Source organism: Sinocyclocheilus rhinocerous, unplaced genomic scaffold (genome assembly GCF_001515625.1).
Source record: "Sinocyclocheilus rhinocerous isolate Xijiao unplaced genomic scaffold, SAMN03320098_v1.1 scaffold126, whole genome shotgun sequence".
Taxonomy (NCBI): Eukaryota; Metazoa; Chordata; class Actinopteri; order Cypriniformes; family Cyprinidae; genus Sinocyclocheilus; species Sinocyclocheilus rhinocerous.
The window spans coordinates 207574-225751 of NW_015662929.1; the positions used below are offsets into that span (position 1 = coordinate 207574).

General features: G+C 35.9%; 1 protein-coding gene across 1 annotated transcript; it reads left to right on the top strand.

Moving 5' to 3' along the window:
• Positions 1 to 3915: 3915 nt before the first annotated feature.
• Positions 3916 to 17258, top strand: LOC107728408 (anoctamin-9-like). Its single transcript, XM_016538568.1, has 23 exons — positions 3916 to 3945; positions 5736 to 5810; positions 6319 to 6438; positions 6677 to 6822; positions 8132 to 8184; positions 8322 to 8389; positions 8729 to 8808; positions 8911 to 9045; positions 9213 to 9306; positions 9621 to 9641; positions 10484 to 10588; positions 10703 to 10870; positions 12472 to 12508; positions 12610 to 12721; positions 12974 to 13031; positions 13148 to 13245; positions 13853 to 14049; positions 14270 to 14422; positions 16136 to 16283; positions 16374 to 16496; positions 16688 to 16781; positions 16914 to 17026; positions 17156 to 17258. Exons 1-23 carry the CDS (start codon positions 3916 to 3918, stop codon positions 17256 to 17258), a joined length of 2331 nt encoding a protein of 776 aa, XP_016394054.1.
• Positions 17259 to 18178: the final 920 nt, after the last annotated feature.

Sequence of the window (18178 nt, forward strand, 5' to 3'; positions counted from 1 at the left end):
AAATAATTAAAAATACTAAATGAAGATTATTTTAAAATGTAAAAATTCTGTGAGGGTACACTGTAAAAAATGACAGTCAATTTAACGGTAAAAGACTGTAAAAATGCTACAGTAAATACCTGTTAAATGGTTAACGGTAAATTTATATACACTTCGATGCACAAAAATGAGAAGGGAGAAGGACATTTTTGTCTCAAAGGTTCACTTTGAATTTTATCTGGATGTTATTTTGCCTTGATAACGTAGCAGTAAAATTCATGATTATAGCTGATAAGATTGTCTTTTGATACAAAGTTATTTCAACTTTTGTGTTGTCTCTTTGTGTGGTATTTGGTAGACACACACATTTGTAAATATGCAATATTAGTATTATTATTAATTATATATATTTTTAGTTTAAAGCGGATTAAATCTCATTAACATCTCAAGTGAATCGTGAGGATCATGTTGTCATAAACAGCAAAGTTCCCTGCAGTCACCAGTGCATGTTCACTTCGCTATCAACAGTGTGGGAGGCTCTTGAAGGAATTAAGTTGTTTGAGATGAGCCGACGATAAGCTTTGCCTTCCTGCCCTTTCAAGGATGGAAAAAGGGAATGGGTTGATAGTCTCTGACAGAACGCTGCTAAACAATAAAAATACAGTTTGCCATTAGGAACTATGTATATATAACATTCTCTAAAAACTGCTCAGCAATGAATGTTTACATTATAGTGGTTGACCAGTATGGGTTTTTCAATGGCCATTTCTAACAAATATGACAGCAGAAAATGTAGTGTTCATCAACACAGTAGTCATAAGGTTTTGGACACACTATATGACTTTTGTTTATCATCTAAGTGGGTTTTGTTGTTGGCTGATTCCAGTTGTTAAAATGACTGGCTAACATATCAGTTAATCATCTGAAGCCTTTAAGAGTTACATTGTAACTCACACACAAGTAGTTTCTCCATACAAAACAGACAGAAAAAAAAAGCAGCTTCCTAAGAATTCTCCACATCTGTTGGCTTGTTCCAGCCCCATCAGGAGTGTATCTAAAAGAGACCGTGTAGCCCAATATAGACTCTTCTGGCCTGGGCCACCCTTCAAGTGGTTACCACAGCCCTTCACTATAGCAATTACACATGCAGTTCTGTCCGGGTGTGGCAGTGGGACTGAAACATAGTTGCCTATTTCCCAAACTTCTACAATCTGGGTTTCATCTTTCCACGGCCCTATGTGAAGGTGGCAGACGCATGGGGTGGGAGCTACCTTTCTGAGGACTATGGTCTTTAGGGGTGGGACCGAAGTAAAAGGACAAGAGTGGTTTATGTTTAATCATAAGATTATAGAGGAGATTGTGATATATGTAATTTGAGCTCACATAATTGGATAGCTAGTGAAACGTCTAACTAGTAACTAGAAACCAGTAACTTAAATTATAAGACATTTTGTAAATTGGGGGCCCCGGGCAAAATATAGGATTGGGGCCTATTTGCCCACATTTACCTAGATCAACCTAGAGGTTCCTTTTGTTGTTGTTGTGATGCTTGCTGCTGCACAATGGTGCCCCATAGTTGTGTCCAATGTTTCTACATTTTTCATGTACTGTACATGCTATAATGGCTTTCTTTCATGTTGCAGACCACAAAATAGCAATTGATTTTCATTTGAGATACAGGTTTTCACAAAAACACAATAAATTCTAAAATGATAAACCTCACAATTGATCCTTTAAAACTTTTTTTTTTAAGAAAAGGGATGAGTCAGAAGTATAAATTGTTATATTAATTTAAAACGGGGTTATGTGGTGGATTTTCGCATTGGTCTGAACAAAAATTGCAGACGGGATTATTGAAAATGAACATTCATGCTCTGCCAGCAGTTTCCCCGGTAACGGCTGTATAAGTCAAGTCAAGTCAAGTCACCTTTATTTATATAGCACTTTTAACAATACAGATTGTGTCAAAGCAACTGTACAGCAATAATTAGGAAAATAGTGTGTCAATAATGCAAAATGACAATAGTAAACACTAATTTTTCAGTTAAAAGCAGTTCATCATTGAATTCAGTGATGTCATCATCAGTTCAGTTTAAATAGTATCTTTGCAATCATTTGCAATCAAGTCAACGATATCGCTGGAAATGAAGTGTCCCCAACTAAGCAAGTATAAACAAAGCAGCGCTGCGCTCATAAACGCTGCTTTATCAGATAAAATGAAAACCATCGAAACTTTTCTGAAGACATTCTGTTCCCTTCAGAGATTCATTCATATAAAACTTGAATTAGTGAGAATGAGAAAATTGTGAAAAAATATAGCCGATATTGATGAGGAAAGTTCACTGATGAGTTATCAACGTAAGCCTTTAAGTGCCTGGGCTCATACACTCTCCAAAGAAACTCCTTTAAATGTTCTCATCACAGAAACGCCTCTAAATGCCCAACATAACTGAACATTAAACACTAACATGTTTTTTCTTTACTGAAAAACACTTGCTTAAAAAATGCTTAAAAAATAATAATAAATCCCTTACTCTTACCTAATGCAGTTCCTTGCGAAGCAACTACAGACTGCCCAAAAAGTTGTCAACAAATGATTCATGTAGGTTTAACACAAATTAATTAAGCAAACCTCAAAAAAAAAAAAAAAAAAGTAGTGTACACAATAAAATTAAGCTGGTGCAAAATGTTCACAAATCATACTTCAGCTTGATTAAACTGAACAAAGAGACAAAAAAAATCGTTTTTGGAGTGTAGAAATGGTGTATAAGGCATGTAAGGATGTAAATAATTGTGCATGTGTATATCCTTGGCCTTTCATCCTTGATAAAATAAATAAACAAAACAAGTAATCAATCACAAACAAACAAATAATTCATAATATGTAAAATTCATGAAAATTGAACATAATTCATTACTGTGTAATGCAAGGGGAAGTATCAAGGTGGTTTCTGTTATAGTGATGTGCATTTCAAAAATGTTTCGATACAGTAGGTGACAAACAAACAAACACAATAAATAAATAAAACAAGCAAGCAAACAAACAAACAAACATAAATGAATTTTTGAATGAATGAATATTTTATTTTCATAAATGAAAAACCACACACAGGTTTGTTTTTGTGAAAAGTGGGGACTCTCCATAGGCGTAAACGCACACACACACACACACACACATATAAAGTGAACTTTTTGTATAACCTGAGGCTCAAGTTTCCTGCACAGCTCCTGCAGTGGCTGCACAACCTTCTTATTGAGCTCGTGCTTCCACCTATCGGCGAAACTTCATGCAGCTTTAAAACGGAGCGTGGGTTACTCACACTTGTGGTTCTGATTTACAGTAAACTGATAAATCTGTTAGTTATGGCCACAAGATGAACATGTTTCCTTTCATTCTTATAGTAAATCAACTGAATTTTCTAAATACAAAGTGAGTGTATAATATTTTAAACGGAAAAACATATGTTGCGATTATATATTGCTATTATATTCCTAGTATTCATGCATTTCAGATGCAATTAGATTTTCTTTAGTGACCTGCTTAATTGTTGTCGTTGTTGTTTTATTCTAAAAGACAAAAGGGGGCCATATTAGACGGATCTGTTTGTGTTATTGTGCTCTAATGAAGAAGTTGTTTGGCTTATTGTGCTCCTATGACGAGTTTTGTCATCAGACGTAAGTGCGCCTGTTATGACATCACGAGTAGTCCGGCGACATTCCGCAGCGTCAGCGTCAAGAGAAGCCAGCGATAGCTGTTCAGTTCCTCGTCGCAGCACGGAAGTCTGTTTGAGCTTCAGATGATTCTTTTGTGTGGACCCTTTGGCTTGTAATGGCGAGTGATGAAAGATTCATCTAAACTGACCAGTGGCTGCGCTCTCGTGTGAACCCAGCGCAGCTGTCGCACACCTGGACTGAAGCCCTGCAGGTCTGAAGAGGATGACGAGAAAAATGAGCCACCGGAGGCAGGTGAGAGGAACTTCAGCCGGCTTGCCTAACATCACCGTCAGTGTCACTGATTAGTGTTTGCCTCTTGCGGTTAACTGTTTCTTAGTGCTTCACTAAAAGCATGCATACTGATAACTGAGAGCCAACAGACTTTATAGTTTACAGCCAGATGTTTGTCTGATTCAAAGATGAAGTGCCTGCATGAATTATGTCTGACTAAAATATGTAAATATACATATTTAATGTGCCTGCCAATTGACTTTTATATATAGCCTAGTTATAACCACAGAGTTATAACTAAAGAATGACCTCAAGTTTTCTGTTTTGCTTTGTGAGGAGGATGAAAAGGATGAAAAGATTACAGAAATCTTTTTTTGACACAAATCAATGCGAGCAAGGCAGTATTAATTGTGTTGCATACAATGAGTTTCGCTCTGAGCTCTGAGGTCTTCAACAGGGTGATTTAGAGGAACACCGGCAGATAAAGTTTGATTATAGATAAAGATAAAGCAAATTTCATCCTGATTGAGGTGTGTTGTGAATGTAAGGGAAGTAACTCTGTGATACAAAACCAAACCGAGAGACTTCCACTAACCCATGTAAAGGTTGAAGATCACAAAGATAATGGTTTGATTGACAGCGTGAAACTGTCACTTAATTCAAGGTAAGTTGTCTGCAGCAGCTGTCATGGAGAAGCAGTATCTATAGACACAGTATCTGTGTTTAGGTCATGCCGAGTAACACAAAACGTTCAGTTGTCTCCCGTTACCAATCAAAACATTTGCTATTGTTTTGTGTTGCTGTGGGACGTTTACGCAGCTCTGAGCTCTTCTGACTATTTCAAGGGCCGCTTTAAGAAAACTAGCTTTGATAGCTACACATGGTGACTATCTAGAATCAGATTGTATCTAGGTATGTGAACTAGAACAGCTGTGAAAAAGCAGAAAAAAACGTAAACCCTCATGACTAGATAACTTGAGTTAGCATGAAGGTATTTCTGGCATTCACGGGCACACTCTCAGAATATATGAAAGGTTGCTTCGCCAGTTCTGCTTTCACAATGAACTTTGAGATTGATTAGTCAGGAGGATGAAAGTAGAACTTGCTGGTTTGTCAGAGCTTTCCAGAACTTTCCAAAATGTTTTCATTTTATTTCCGTTTACAGTAATGTTAGGGATGTAACGATTCACTCAACTCACGATTCGATTCGATTCACGGTTTTTTTTTTTATTGTTTTTTTTTACTAAATGAGATTTAAGACAAATTATAAATTAAATGTGTCCTTTTGTGCGTTTCCGTGGTTTCCGCTGTAAACAAAGCAGTGCTGCACTTATGAACTTTAGTATGCATTATACAGAGGCCAGATGAAAAGATACCATACCAAATACCATCTAAACTTTTCTAAAGACAGTAAGTTCCCCTCAGACATGCATTCATATAAACTCCTACCCCTAAACGAATCGCGATTTGTTTAGCATCTCAACCGATTTGAATCGTCACATATTTGAATCGATTTTCAACCGGCTCGCGGTTAATCGTTACATCCCTAAGTAATGTGCATGGAGCTGCATCTCCATGTCATTGTTTTGCTTCACAGGTCACAGCTGATTGAAAAGTAAATGAACAGGTTTGATACTGATCTACATGGCATTTCTGTGCCGAAAATAGCCGAACTCTCGTCTTACATTATACATTCTTTTTCTTGTTGCACAATATTCTTTTTTTACACTCACAGTTACTGTGTTAAGAACATGTTTCTCTTCTTGTAAATAAGGTTATTGTTCTGAACTGCTTATATTGTGTTGTTGTAGGGGAGTATCGACCTTTTGGAAACCATCGGAGTTGTAAATGAGAATGGCTTTGAAAACCCATCTATGCCACCAGTGGTAAGGCCTATAGCACATCACAGCTCATGTTGGCTTAAGTGTGAGACCACTAGTGAAAATGCTGCTATTTTTATAAATTATGATATCAGTGTAACGGCTTGAGTGGAATGAGAAATTGGAAAATATATGGCATTTGGTCTGACATACAGTAAACAAAATCTGTCCAGTGTGATTTGAGAATGTTTCAAAGACTATATTTTATGGTTCATTAAAAAGAAAGGGAAAATACAGATAGTATTTGCAGAATTCCATCATTTGCAAAATTCCAAATCCCTCTAAAAGTTAATAAACAAACAAACAAACCAGATTTTCAATGTGGTTTCACTTTTTGACCCCACTGTACGTGTTTAAATTGTTTATAGCTTATGCACACAACGGAAAGTCACTACAATGATATGAACGTTACACATTTATGTAACTGATATGGATAAGTTGAAAGATTTTTATAGTAATATAATAATTTATTAACACTGCTTTTTTTTCTTCTTCATCTTCTTTTGAACATCAGCATCCTCCTCTGACGTTCGATTATGTTCTTGTGGCGAAAATCTCAGATGATGAGAACAGCCACTTGGTCAGAAAACAGAAAGCTTTCATTGAAACTTTAAAGAAGAAATTAAATGTATATGTAAGTGAGTTTCTATTGGTCTTGAAAGTTATTGATACAGTTTGAAGTTCAATTATCAAGACTTAGCTGTGCCTAATATACCACTAGAATTATTATAGGATTATTAATATTATTATGAGTATTATAGTCCAAAACTATATAATGGCACTGCTTTATTATATTGGGAAATGGTACTAATAATTAAGCTCCAGAACTATTGTCAAATATGTATGTATGTTTTTTTTGTTTGTTTTTTTAGAAATTTAGAGATGATGATGATGATAAGGTGTTTTATTGCATCCGAGCACCAGAAAAGATTTTTGAGACATACCGGTATCTCTTGAAAGTGTCTGACGCCTGTAACTGGAGTTGTGAGCAGCAGGGTACTATACCTCAGTCAACCAGGTAATACATTTACACCAACACACTCTCAAAACACATCCAGGACATCACATAAACAGCTCTCGGATTGTGTTTGAAGGCCAAAGTTGAAGTTTTTAATAAGTGCAATCTATAAGCAGCAGCCACTTTTATTAACAATCAGCCAAATTAACAAACATGCAAGAGCACAGAAGAAACGCAACCAACTAAACACAGAGGAGAACAAAGAACAACTTAAATTGAGGGTTACGGAGAAACAAACAAGCGAGGACGGGTGAACATAATCGATTAACCAATGAGTAACCTAGAAAACAAACTAGTGGTGAGAAAATAGAAAAAAAGGAGTTTAAATCAAACACAGTAACAAGAAGCAATAAAACTAAACAAAGCATACATGTGGCAATAGAAAGTGTTGTTTAATATCACCTATAAAAACAGATTCTCTATCCAAGTCCAGTTAAACAGCTAGCAAACAAAAATGCTGCTTCACTTCCCTTAAACTTTGGTGTGAAACTCATCCTGTAGAGGAGATGTGTGCTTATACTTTTCTAAGTGATATTTAATTTTAGCTTGGTGGACAATAAAGCTGGTAAAAATCACTTACACTTAAAGGGTTAGTTCACCCAAAAATGAAAATTAGGCTGCGTTTTACTCACCCCCGAGGCATCCTAGGTGTATATGACTTTCTTCTTTCAGACGAATCCATTATTTTTTATGTTATATTAAAAATTGTCTTTGATCTTTCAAGCTGTTTAATGCCACTCAGAGGGTGTTGCATTGCTTCAGTCCAAAAGAACTTAAATAAAAAGCGCCCATCCATAATAAAAAGTGTCTCACACGGCTCCGGGGGGTGAACAAAGGCCTCCTGTAGCGAATCGATGCGTTTTTGTAAGAAAAATATCCATATTCAAAACGTAATAATCACTTTAATGTAGCTTGCGCTCACTGTTGTAAAGGGAAGCAGTTCCGGGCTGATGGCGTATTGAGTTCAGCTTTGCGCATGCTCCGCTCAGAAGTGACGAACGCGGAAACGCAGCGGAGAGATCAAAACAAAACAACGGTCACGAATTAGAAGTACAAAACGAGGATTTGTAAAAAAGAATGACAGGATTTCGATATAAGCCAAAGTGACGGATGGACCGTATAAGCAAGTCAAGTAAGCAATCATCCAAAACACTCTAGCAACAGCACAGCAATGCCCTATTCTCTGTTTATGTGATGCAGTGAAGAAAGGTGCCGTAGTCACGGTTTGCATTGTGAAACTGAGTTGTACACAAAAAAGAAGAGGCTTTGCAACAGTAGGGCTTTGATCTGAACTGTGGCTCTGTTTCAGGATTCGTGTTGTTGATTTCATTCTGCATCACACACACATTGATTCAGAGGGGGGTGAGTAACAGTTTGCTTGCTAGATTACACATTCATTGCATATTACATTATACATCACTGTATTATGTTAGGCTTTCTATGATTCATCCAGAAGTGTCGATTCCGTAATGCCTTCTCTTGCTTTACCTCTCTCTTAGGTGTTTCAGAATATCTCCCAGATCTCATGAAAAAAAATGTTTTTGAGACTCACTTTTGTTTGCATGAGGTTTGATTTGATTTGATTTCCTCTCGCTCACAGCATTTTATACACCTGCCACACAGAGTCAGATTCATTATGTGCAAATGTATTGAACTATATCCCATGGTGATAATTATACATGTGTCAACATTTTGTACTCAAAGCACTACAGGAAAAGTATCTGGTCACAAAGTGTTTCTGATTGCAAACATACAAGAAGCAGAGTTACATATGTGCAGAAACCAACCAGTTCTTACATTCTGAATACTCAGAATATTACAATTTCTTGAGGATTATGCCGTTTCACTATTAATTTTGTATCCTTTTGTTTAAAAAAAAAATTAATTTGTGCCCTTTAAATCCTAGAAAAGGGAGCAGAAAGAACTGAAGCAGAGCTGGGCTCGATGGTCTGCTTGTTTCAAAGGGCAACCCATCACTAACGTCAGGTGCTCTTTCCTTTTATTTTCTGATTTTACTCATCTCTCTATGTTATAGACTTACTCCCATTCTGGTACAAATTGAAATAAATGTATTGTGTGTGTTGTCAGAAACTACCTTGGTGAGAAGGTGGCTCTGTATTTCCTATGGCTGGGCTGGTACACATTTCTCTTGATTCCTGCTTCTGTAATTGGTCTCGTAGTGTTCCTGTATGGCCTGGCCTTTTACAGCACAAGTCCTCTCATGTGAGTAACCTAATATTAATAAACATCAGTGTTTGATGTTAAGGACATCTTTGTTGTCTTTTGTTCAATAGACAAAGAAAAAAAAAGCATTGGATTGCCATTTGATATATAATGTAAGATATGGGTCCTGAAGTAAAACCAGCTGGTGTGTGTGTGTGTGTATGCAGAAATGAGGTGTGCCAGTCGAACGTGATTATGTGCCCTCTGTGTGATAATACATGCAGGGTATGGGAGCTTTCTGACACTTGCATGTATGCAAAGGTACTGTACTTTTTATTCATTTTACTGTGCACAGACACACTTACATATTTACATAGCCACACATATGCACTGAATCAATCACCCACTTAAAAGAAGCACTCAAGGCCCTTTCACATGTCTCACATCAGGGCTTTAACACATCGCTTAAAGGGGTCATATGATGCAATTTAAATTTTTCCTTTCTCTTTGGAGTGTTACAAGCTCTTGGTGGATAAAGAAGATCTGTAAAGTTGCAAAGACTAAAGTCTCAAATCCAAAGAAATATTCTTTATAAAAGTTAAGAGTCAACCACGCCTACCTAAAACGGCTCGTTCTTTGACTGGTGTGAAGAAGAGGTACGACCAAGTAACAGACCAAGTAACTTTTTTATGCTTTTTAATGGGGCGATAGCAACTATTAGGTTAGAACAGCATTGACTGTGTTAATGGAGCAGGATCATTTTCAGCCAATAAAACCAAAGATATTGATATTGTATGCAGGGTTTGAAATTAACACCCGCCAACCCGCCAAATGCGGGTAAAAATCAGCTGTGGCGGGTAACGCTGTCAAATCACTAGCCAATTTGGCAGGTTACTTTTCGTAAATTATGTTCACTCATTAATTTCTTGGGGAAGTTCATGCAGGCCAAATCTGCGCAGGTTTAGCGCAAATACTGAACTCGTGAGACATCATGACATTATTGTAGACGGACTCAAACTGTTGGTGTATTTCTGTCTTTTTTTCTTTTTTTTTTTGGCTAGTAGAAGTTATGAATGGCCGGTAACTTAAAAATTTAGTAGCCAAATTGGCTGGTGAGTGAAAAAGTTAATTTCAATCCCTGATTGTATGGCTTAAAAAGACTTGGAATGCGACACAAATTCTTTGTAATTCTGCCTGTTGCATATTCTATATTATTTAGAAATGGTTACGTTTAGGGTTGGGGTTGGTTAGGTGCTCAGAAATATCTCTGAAATTTTTAAATATATATAAAAATCATTTCTAAAAATGAGTTTCAAATGCATGCAAAGAATTAAATGCATCTTAATCTGATGCAATTGAAGGTAATGAAGTTCCCCTTCGAGGGAGCTCCAACTCTGCGTCGATTTGATGATGCAGCATCTCGTTCCCTTCTCAGGGAACTGCAAAAGTTTTGGGTGGTTTTATAACATGTGATTGTGTATGTGCTTGTATCATGCAGGAGGAGTTGATTCTGGAGATTGTAAATAATGCAGACTGTGAACCCAAGATGCACAGGCACTCTTATCTACGCTCCACTATGGTACTAGTTTTAGTCACACTCATGGTAAGAAACTGAAGGCGTGTGAAGGTGATGTTACTTTCATAAAAAAAAATATATAATTCATATATGCATGGCGAACTGGCTTTGATGGCGTGTGTCTGTGGTGCTGTGTCACAGTTGCTGGTCATCATTGGTTTGACTCATGTCCTGGTTGTGTGCCGAGTGATCGCTACTGTGTTGCTGGCCGAAAACAGTTCTTGGCAAGTCATTACTGAGAATTCGCAAACAGTTGCCGTGATGCTTGGAGCCGTGCTTCACTACATCACCATCACCGTCATGACTCGGGTAAAAGCTCACAAACCTCCCACTGTCTGTCAGAGAACGGATGTTTGTCTTAATTTTGCTTTGATAAAGTCTTATGTTGATGAAATTCCTATTGAAACAATTTTGGACAGAACCATTTTCTTCTTGCTGTTTATAATCAGAGTCAGGTCATTAATTGGATATTCTCATTCTAGAGTGCATTGTATTAGATAAAAACTGTAAACGCCCATGAGTGCAAGATATTTTATATCACCTCTTCTGTAAGAAAAACTAATTTTTCTAATATGTGTATATGCTAAAAAGGTCTGTTCTTAATTTAAAGTATAATTTGTTTTAGTTTTAATTACCCTGAAATAGTTCAGGATCATTAAAATTGATTATTTTACTCGATTTGTAAAATAAAATTATGTGCTGTACTTTTTATGAGTATTAGAGTTTTGTGTTGTTAGCTTTATTACATGATAACATCAAACTTAAGTTGGAAGCCATATACTATCTGACATACTGACATATACTAACACCATTCAATCTCAAAGACTAAACGGATGTTTGTTTCTATCATATTAGAGATAATTTTAGAAGTGTATATCAATGTTACAAAACCTAACAACACAATACTCTAATGCCCATAAAAAATACAACACACAATTTTATAACAAATTGGGTAAAATAATACATTTTAATTAAAACTAAAATAAATACATACTAGTTTATGTTAAGAACAGACCCTTTTTTCACTCTGTTCACCATCTTGGATTATATACAGGTGCATCTCAATAAATTAGAATGTCGTGGAAAAGTTCATTTATTTCAGTAATTCAACTCAAATTGTGAACCTCGTGTATTAAATAAATTCAATGCACACAGACTGAAGTAGTTTAAGTCTTTGGTTCTTTTAATTGTGATGATTTTGGCTCACATTTAACAAAAACCCACCAATTAACTATCTCAACAAATTAGAATACTTCATAAGACCAATAAAAAAAAACATTTTTAGTGAATTGTTGGCCTTCTGGAAAGTATGTTCATTTACTGTACATATACTCAATACTTGGTAGGGGCTCCTTTTGCATTAATTACTGCCTCAATTCGGTTAAGCCACTCCTGAACCACAGACATTTTCTCAATTCGAGAAAACGAATCGAGGCAGTAATTAAAGCAAAAGGAGCCCCTACCAAGTATTGAGTACATGTACAGTAAATGAACATACTTTCCAGAAGGTCAACAATTCACTAAAAATGTTTTTTTTATTGGTCTTATGAAGTATTCTAATTTGTTGAGATAGTGAATTGGTGGGTTTTTGTTCAATGTGAGCCAAAATCATCACAATTAAAAGAACCAAAGACTTAAACTACTTCAGTCTGTGTGCATTGAATTTATTTAATACACGAGGTTCACAATTTGAGTTGAATTACTGAAATAAATGAACTTTTCCACGACATTCTAATTTATTGAGATGCACCTGTATATATATATATATTTTTTTTTTTTTCAGTTTTAGAGTTTGTTGCAGATATATTTTGATACATTAAAATGCTGGTTTTGGAACATCACTTTCTCTTTCTCGTTGTCTCTTTTCTCTTATGATAACAGTTGTAACCATGTACAATTATTTTATGCAGGTCAATTGTACAGTAGCCATGAAGCTGAGTGAAATAGGTCAGTGGAACAGGGTTTGTGGCTTTAATTATCAGACATTTTGATTGTAAACCGTATTTTTTCATAATATAAAACATACTGTTTTGTTTCTCTGCTTACAGAGAATAAGCACTCCCATGCTGCCATTGAAAGGAGTTTCACAGTCAAGATGTTCATATTCCAGTTCTTTACCATGTTCTCCTCTCTCATATACACAGCTTTCTTTCTGGGAAGGTAGCCTGGACAATTAAAAGTTTAAATATTATATTATATTATATCGGTCTTTACCAGATACAATACAAAGATGATAATATAATTTTCCTTCATTAGACATGATTTTTAGTTTTGTGTAGCCATGTTAAATGATTATATCCATATTTTTCTAACATATTTTCTTTTAATTTATTACAAGTTTACTGTAATAAAAATGTACTACAAGCAAAGAGCAAAGTAATAGTGAGTACTGAGCAGTAATTTGTGTTTTAGGATCAATGGTCACCCTGGAGGTTATGTGAGGATATCTGGCAAATGGAGACTGGAGGAGGTGTGGCCTCTATCATTTTCTCTACAGTATGCGATAAACAAATGCACTACTATGTTCTGCGTTTCACTTTTTCATGCTAATTTTTTTTATGCAATATTACATCCCTTTCAATTCAGTGTCACCCAAGTGGCTGTCTCACAGATTTGTTCATTCAGATGTCTATTATCATGGTACTTAAACAGACCTTCAACAATATCTTTGAATATTCTGGTCCGTAAGTGGAACTTTTTTGTTTGCTTTGTGTGGGATGTGCTTTTCATTATTTAACACTGGCATTGGGACACAATAACTTCAAAACTGAAGCCATTTTTTTGTCAAACATGGACAACTTCATTTTTATGTCACTTCGTTACGCTACTAAACGTTTATTCTTTTGTGTTGTGTATGCTGGCATTATATGTAAACAAGAGCAGCAGTACAACCAGTGTAGTCTTTTCAATCAATTGGTCAAAAAAAACAAAACATCAAACTCGCAAGTTTAGTGAACCTGTTGGAGCAGTTCTCAACTTGCATAAAATGAACCTGCTACTGTTTTATGCGTGCTTAAGGCTTGTGAGGCGTGAATCAGTTTAATTACTGACTAGCTGTTCATATGATAATGTCTAGTTAAAGATAAACATTTGGAACATAGTTTTATTGTAATAATACTTTTAATAATACTAATAATAACAACAACAATAATAAACATTAAAATGTTACTGAAAGTAGTGTTTTGGTAATACATTATTATACAGACCAATTCATCTTAATTAACTTTGAATAATGCACAGTATAAATGTATGACAGATAATAAACACCTTTTTTGTACCCTCTTTCTGCAGCTGGTTTAGTCGGTGGTTGAAGAGGAAAAAGGCCCAGAAGTTTAAGAGAAGGTGTGTCAAATGCTTTAAGAAGGAGGATATGAATACCAAGGAAGGATCCAAACTCTGTGAGAACTGCAAACTCAAAGACCTCCACAGAAACTACAGCCTGATTAAAACGGATCGCTTCAGCCTCTTTAATGAGTTCTTGGAAATGGGTACAGATCTTGAAAATATACTTAAAGATTCAATTGTCATTTTTTGGACCTGGAGATGGGCTCTTTTGATGTGGACCAGTAATAACCACACCTCCAATGAACATATAGCTACATGCTAACATCCACTCAGAGATTTGCAAGAAATCTTTTATTACAAATCATTTGTTTTCTTTGAAACACAGATTTCTGAATTTTGCATTGTCCTTTTTTCCCTCCCCAGTGATCCAGTTCAGTTTTACTACTATCTTTGTAGCTGCATTTCCTTTGGCTCCTTTGTTGGCTCTTCTAAACAACATCATTGAGATCCGATTGGATGCCATTAAGATGGTCAGCCTTGAGCGCAGACTAGTGCCAACGAAGGCCAATGATATTGGTGAGAGAATATTCTGTGAAAACATTCTCGTTCTGAGCTCACTGTGAGGAAATAAAATGGAAGTTGTATAGTTACTGCTATTCTTAAAGATCAGAAGAACCACTGATAAGGGTAAATTGTGGTTGTGTTTAGCATCTACCACTATGAATATCCTTCTGTAGCAGCTAGGGGCCAAGCACCGAAGGTGTGTAGGCACCTATTGTATCCGTTAGTGCTCTTCTTCGTCTTCATTTTCTTCTGCTGCTCTGGAAGTCTATGGCAGCCCATAGAACTGTAATGTAAAATGTTATGAAATTTGGTACAAAGATAGAGGACAGTCTGAACAATCACCACATCAAATTTGGAGTCTCTAACTCAAACCCTCTAGCGCCACCACTTGTCCAAAGTTGCACTCTTATTTGTGCTAATAACTTCCGAACCTTAAAGGAACACTCCACTATTTTTTAAAATAGGCTCATTTTCCAACTCCCCTAGAGTTAAACAGTTGAGTTTTACCGTTTTCGAATCCATTCAGCCGATCTCCGGGTCTGGCGGTAGCACTTTTAGCTGTAGAACCAAAATTACTTCTGATTCCTCAAGATGATTCAAACACATCACGTCGTTTTCCATCATAAAAAAAATTCTGTCATTTAAAAATTTTCAAAAAACCTACTCTTTCAAACTCCTCCTGGACCGTTTGTCTGATTTTTGTGAAATTTGAACCAAATCATCTTCAGACCATGGAAATCAAGTTGATCAGTCAAACCATTCTTGAATAACGCACAAACGAATTTGCCAAAGAGTTCGTCAAAGTGGACACGAGGCTGTATCTCCACAACACTTTAGCATATTCAGACCAAACTTGGTTACCTGCACAGTGCCACCTAGTGGTCAGTAGATATGAAAATGGCTCTTTTTTCTTATAACTTCTGAACAGTTTGGCCAAAATTATAAATCTGGTCTCTTTACATTTGGAGCAGCATGCCCAGTTTTCCCATGTCAGCCATTTTGGGCGTCAGCTAATTTGAATTTTGACAAAAAAATGCTATATTTTATGAATGCATTGGCGTAGCATTACTAAACTTGGTATGTGTCTTCGGCACCAAAAATGTTTAAGGTACTCAAAAATTATAATGAAATTTCAAAAAACTTTTCATTAGTTTTGAATATTGTCATGAGACTTGTCTTGATAGATTCCATGCCAAGAACATCAATACCAATTTTGCCATAATCGACTGAAATTCCCATCTGCTATTTTGATTTATGTTGAAACCCTACTTTTTCAAACTCCTCCTAGATTGTTGATCCATTTTTCACCAAATTTAGCTCAGATCATCTTCAGACCATGCTGGCAAAAAAAACAAAACAAAAAACATGGAATTTAAGTTGATAGATTAAACAGTTTTCATTTACCGCTTCAACAGATTTGATGGCATGCTGCCAAAGTGCATCTAAGGCTGTAAAGCTTTGACATACTGACACCAAACTTGTGTCAATGACAAACAAAATGTGTCACTTCACACTGACCACACCGCATCAATTTGGTAACAGCATCACATATAAATTTTATCAGTTTGAACTGCATGTTCCAGTGCAGATTATTTTTATGAATCTGTCACAGTTTAATGTAACTTGCAGATACTTGATATTGAAAGAAGGCAGCAAACATCAAGAGAGGATGGAAAATGGTAATGGAAAAAAATTATGCATATATGACCCTTCATATGATTTCAGGTGTTTGGACGGATGTGCTCGAGGCGATTGGTGTGCTTGCAGTCATTGCTAATGGACTGGTCATTGGTATATCCTCTGATTTCATTCCACGACTGGTTTACCAGTACTTCTATGGGCCTTGTGCCAGCGGCAGTGCTACTGGCATTAAGTGAGTTGGGCTTGATTTTTCACAACTGCGTAATCAATATATTTGCAGCAGCACAAAAGTGTCTTTTAATCTTCCTTGTTTATTTCTCAGTTGTATGGTTGGATACATAAACAACACTCTGTCCGTTGCTAATATAAGCGATGGGAGAGTCAGGGGAGATTTCACAAATAGTCAAATGGTCACTTACAGTGGCATAAATGTGACACACTGCAGGTAATGTTATTAACCCTTCTTATTATTTATCTATCTATCTATCTATCTATCTATCACCTGTGGATTTTGAAAAAAGAAATGTCCTATTTAATAGGATATTTTAAAAAAAAATTGCATTTTAGATGCTGTTTAATTCAACAAAATATTTTGGTCAAAATCAAGGCTTTGACTTTGTACTGTTTTCATTTCAGCTACAGGGACTACAGAAGTAATGAAGACTTTAGTTTAACTAATCAGTATTGGGTCATTCTGGCAGCGCGATTAGTCTTCATCATTCTGTTTGAGGTACATACAGTACATACTGTACATCTCATACTTCTATAAGAACAGCATTTCAGATACAGAGTAATTATCCTAAGATTAATAATGAATGCTATTGCTCACTCACTCCCTCTCTCTCTCTCTCTCTCTGCCCAGCATGTAGTGGTGATCTGTAAGTGTGTAGCAAGCTGGTTTGTCCCTAACTCACCCCTGGATGTGAGAAATGAAAGACTGTATGATAAACTCAGGAGACTTAAGGAAGAACTGAGGTCAGTAACAAGAGCTTACACACTATAGAACCGCAAATGTGCATTAAGAATGTAAACAGAGTAAATGTTTCATGAATTTTGACAAGTTCTTTTAATGTGTGCATATTCATGTTTTTTTTTTTTTTTCAGTGTTCAAAGAGCACAACAGGACCCTTTGACCAAACTAAATGAGAATGGTAATGCAAAAAGAACATCTAAACAGAAAAAAGCAAATAAGCTAAATAGTATGTGAGACAAATGAGCTAAAACGAGATGCCCCCTCGTAAAATTCGTAGGTCCTCATTCTAGAAGGTTTGTCCCTAACTCACCCCTGGATGTGAGAAATGAAAGACTGTATGATAAACTCAGGAGACTTAAGGAAGAACTGAGGTCAGTAACAAGAGCTTACACGCTATAGAACCGCAAATGTGCATTAAGAATGTAAACAGTAAATGTTTCATGAATTTTGACAAGTTCTTTTAATGTGTGCATATTCATGTTTTTTTTTTTTTTCAGTGTTCAAAGAGCACAACAGGACCCTTTGACCAAACTAAATGAGAATGGTAATGCAAAAAGAACATCTAAACAGAAAAAAGCAAATAAGCTAAATAGTATGTGAGACAAATGAGCTAAAACGAGATGCCCCCTCGTAAAATTCGTAGGTCCTCATTCTAGAAGCATCTGAATTTCGACTGTTGCTAGTCACCTTTATTAAAAAAGATTTTACATTTTAAAGGGTGGTTACATTTTTAATTGATTATTGCATCTCAGTTTGTGGATTAATGACTGCTTGATAAATCAGTTTTGTCTAACGTATATAAAGATGTATGCACTACTGTCCAAAGTTTTGGGAGTCGGTACGTTTTTTTTTTATGTTTTTAAAAGAAATATCTTGTGCTCACCAAGGATGCATGTCTTTGATCAAAATACAGTAAAAAGTCACCAAGTGATGTAAAATTGCCACTAAAATAGAGTAAAGTTGTGAAATATTACAACTAAAATTAAAATTTCTTCTATTTTAATACATTTTAAAATGTACTTTATTCCTGTGATGGCAAGCAGAATTTTCAGCAGCATTACTCCAGTCTTCAGTGTCAATGTAAAGTTTCAATGTAAAAGTCTTTACAGTCACTTTTGATCAATTTAGTGCATCCTTGCTGAATAAAGTATTAA

Coding starts and splice junctions, on each gene's coding strand:
- LOC107728408 (XM_016538568.1), top strand. CDS start 3,916: ATGACGAGAAAAATGAGCCACCGGAGGCAG. Junction 9,046..9,212: donor TACAGCACAAGTCCTCTCAT/GTGAGTAACCTA, acceptor GTGTGTATGCAG/AAATGAGGTGTGCCAGTCGA. Junction 14,423..16,135: donor AACGAAGGCCAATGATATTG/GTGAGAGAATAT, acceptor ATATGATTTCAG/GTGTTTGGACGGATGTGCTC.